At 54.0% G+C, this 2,760-nt stretch overlaps 1 protein-coding gene across 1 annotated transcript in view; it reads right to left on the bottom strand.

The window, feature by feature from the left end:
- Nucleotides 1–240: 240 nt before the first annotated feature.
- Nucleotides 241–2,760, bottom strand: part of LOC106811884 (ubiquitin carboxyl-terminal hydrolase calypso-like) — a gene marked incomplete at its 5' end in the record, with an annotated part of 11,889 nt that continues 9,369 nt past the window's right edge. The window contains 3 exon segments of the mRNA XM_014815603.1: nt 241–696; nt 1,317–1,409; nt 1,881–2,693. Of these exon segments, the coding sequence (XP_014671089.1) occupies nt 502–696; nt 1,317–1,409; nt 1,881–2,693 (1,101 nt within the window).

The raw sequence follows: 2,760 nt of genomic DNA, 5'->3' as shown, positions 1-2,760 counted from the left end.
GATGGCAAGCCAAGGTATAGATATCAACAGGTAATCAAGAAAATGCAATTGTATCACACAAGATATTTGGCACATACAATAGTAAAATTTGAGTTTATTTACAAATGTTTACAATCACATGTCGTCTTACTCTCGACTTTAACCTGTTCGTCCTTCGAACGTCAACGGATCGTCGATGCCGCGACGACACGGCATCGAATCGCCCCAGGGAAAAAACCCGCCCGCGGGGCCGAGTGCCGCGTGTCACACGGCGTGTAAAGAATACCGCCGATCGCCCGCGAACGCCGCGTCACACGGAGTGTAAAGAATACCGCCGATCGCCCGCGAACGCCGCGTCACACAGAGTGTGAAGAATACCGCCGATCGCCGCCGCGTCGCAGACGATTCTCACGGACAACGAATTCGCAAATCAGCGTCGGATCTGCCGCGATACTATGGCAAGACTTTCTCAGCGTCTAGGTGGAACCTCCCCGGAGGTGCGAGGCGGAGGACGAGCCGTCGCTACTTGCGCCGCCGGGCCTTGCCACGCTGCCGCTTGTACGTCTTGCGGTTGAGGCGGCCGACATTGACGCCCTGCCGCCGCTTGACGGTCGTGTTCTGTTCTACGAGCTTCGCGAGAATGCCCTGCTCGGCTAGCATCGACAGGAACGTCGTGATGAACGGGTCGTAGTCGTGCGTCCGCCGGCAGTCGTCGATCTGTGCGCAGAGCGAGAGAGCAGAGACGTGAGCGGTGTTACGCAGCTGCGCCAAACGTGGGGGGTGGAAATTCTCTCGGACGAGGAGGAGAGCAGAGACGTGAGCGGCGCTGGCGAGCGGCGTTGAATGCAGAGGGGGGAGGGAAATTCTCTCGGACTGTGAGGAGGTCGATTTTGCCTGACCCTGACACCTGTTTCTTCCGAGAGGTGGATGCTACTACGTGATAGGCTTGAGTTTTCTACTTTGTGTGAAAGTAAGATCGATTTTGTTGGACCCTGATACCTGTGTTTGTTCCGAGAGGTAAATGCTACGTGATAGCCATAAGTTTTCGACTTTGGGTGAGAGAAACAGCGATATGTCCGTTGCGATGCCAGGGGCCCGCTGTCAGAAACAAAATAATCTTAACATTTGCCTTGACATTAATATACAATACATTGCTCGATATATTGCACATGAAAGACTCGCACCTTTACCACGCTTCTGTCAATCGTCGATGAGAATACTTTGATATTAAGACTAATGTTAAGACTAATTTTGTTTCTGACAACAGGCCCCAGAGCCATTTATTCCGTGGAAGAAGAGTGGGATTAATGCAGTGATTGCCAAAGAAATAGAATCACCTTGTACTTCTTTCTTTTTTCCTGTTCTTCCTTCAGATTCGACTCACAGGTGACAATCTCACTCTCCAAGTTTTTCAGCAATGCGAGCAAATCCTATAAGACGGAAAAATAGGTTTTACATGTATGCCTAAAACTTTCAAAAACCAGTATAATTTCAGAAATCATATACGTTCTTCAACCGATAGAGCATCATCGAGGGACAATTTGAATTACCACCGTAATTACGTCACCGTAAATAGTAAAAATAAAAACAAAATTTCCACTTTTTCACAAATATAAGTAATTCTGTTCACTTTTTATGGTTAAATTGCTGCATTATACTTCCTATTTTACGATATTGTTCGATGTGAACATACACTCGTGACTCATACATAGCACATAGCAAGCAATTAATGTCAGGAACAGAATATCAAATCGTCCAGGTTTCTTGGATTTTTAACTAGTTGAGAAACAATCAAAAATTTTACAAATATTACCATAGAAAATTCGTGACGTAGTCGATTTAACGACAAGCGTGAAATTTAACTCGGGCCCCCGGCTACCACGCAAGCAACCGTCACATACTTTTGGTGCGAACGCATGATGCTTTCCTCCGCTCCCGTCCTCCGCCGCCTCCTCGCTCCGCTCGCCACCACTAGGGGTCTCCGCCTGCATCTCCTCCTTCGGGCGCCCGACCTCGGCGGAGTTCCCCGCCGCGGTGGCGCCCTCCTGCGGCTCGCTCAGCCGCGACGCGACGTTCGACATCTTGATGACGACGAGCTTGTCGATCTCCCGCGCTCGCCGCTCGTCGTCGTCGCCCGCGGCGACCGCGTCCCCCGCCGCACGGTGCTGCCCCCCGCGCGGGCTCGCCTGCGTCGACGGACAGCGCGAGCGCACGGGAGAGTTGAACGCGCTGCTCGCGTTCGACGCCGTGTCGGTGCTCTCGCCCGGCGACGGCGGCCGGTCGAAGTGCGTACGCACGGTGAGCGGCTTCGTGATCTCGAGCGACGATGCTCCCGGGTGGTCGGTGTTCGACACGTGGAACTGCGGCTCGGCCTCGCGATCCGAATCCCCCGGCGGGATCGGCGGCTCCGTGTCGCTGTCGTCGTCGTCGCCGGCGGCGGCGGACGCGTCGAGGATCGGACTCTTCGCGTAGTTGTGCGTGTCGAGTTCCGGCGGCAGCTTGACGATCACGTGACGCCCGCTGCTCGTCGTCGATTGGTTGTCGTCGGTCGACGCGCCGCCGTCCGACTGCGCGCGCGCTCGCGCCGTCGGCGAACGTGCGAGAGCGGCGGCGGGGACGGGTTGGAACTGAGAGTCGCGCATCTTGTTCTCGAGCTGTCCGGCGTCGAGGGGTTTCGTCGGGAGCTTGATGTCCGGGTGCGTGACCTTCACGAGCTGCGGAGAAGGTTAAACGTGACTTAACGCAATCACGCTTGCTGTTCGGTGTCGTATTAAAATGCAT

The sequence above is a fragment of the Priapulus caudatus genome, unplaced genomic scaffold (genome assembly GCF_000485595.1).
Source record: "Priapulus caudatus unplaced genomic scaffold, Priapulus_caudatus-5.0.1 Scaffold586, whole genome shotgun sequence".
NCBI lineage: Eukaryota > Metazoa > Priapulida > Priapulimorpha > Priapulimorphida > Priapulidae > Priapulus > Priapulus caudatus.
The sequence above is the reverse complement of the archived record's forward strand: the minus strand, read 5'-3'. Positions and strand labels throughout refer to the sequence as shown.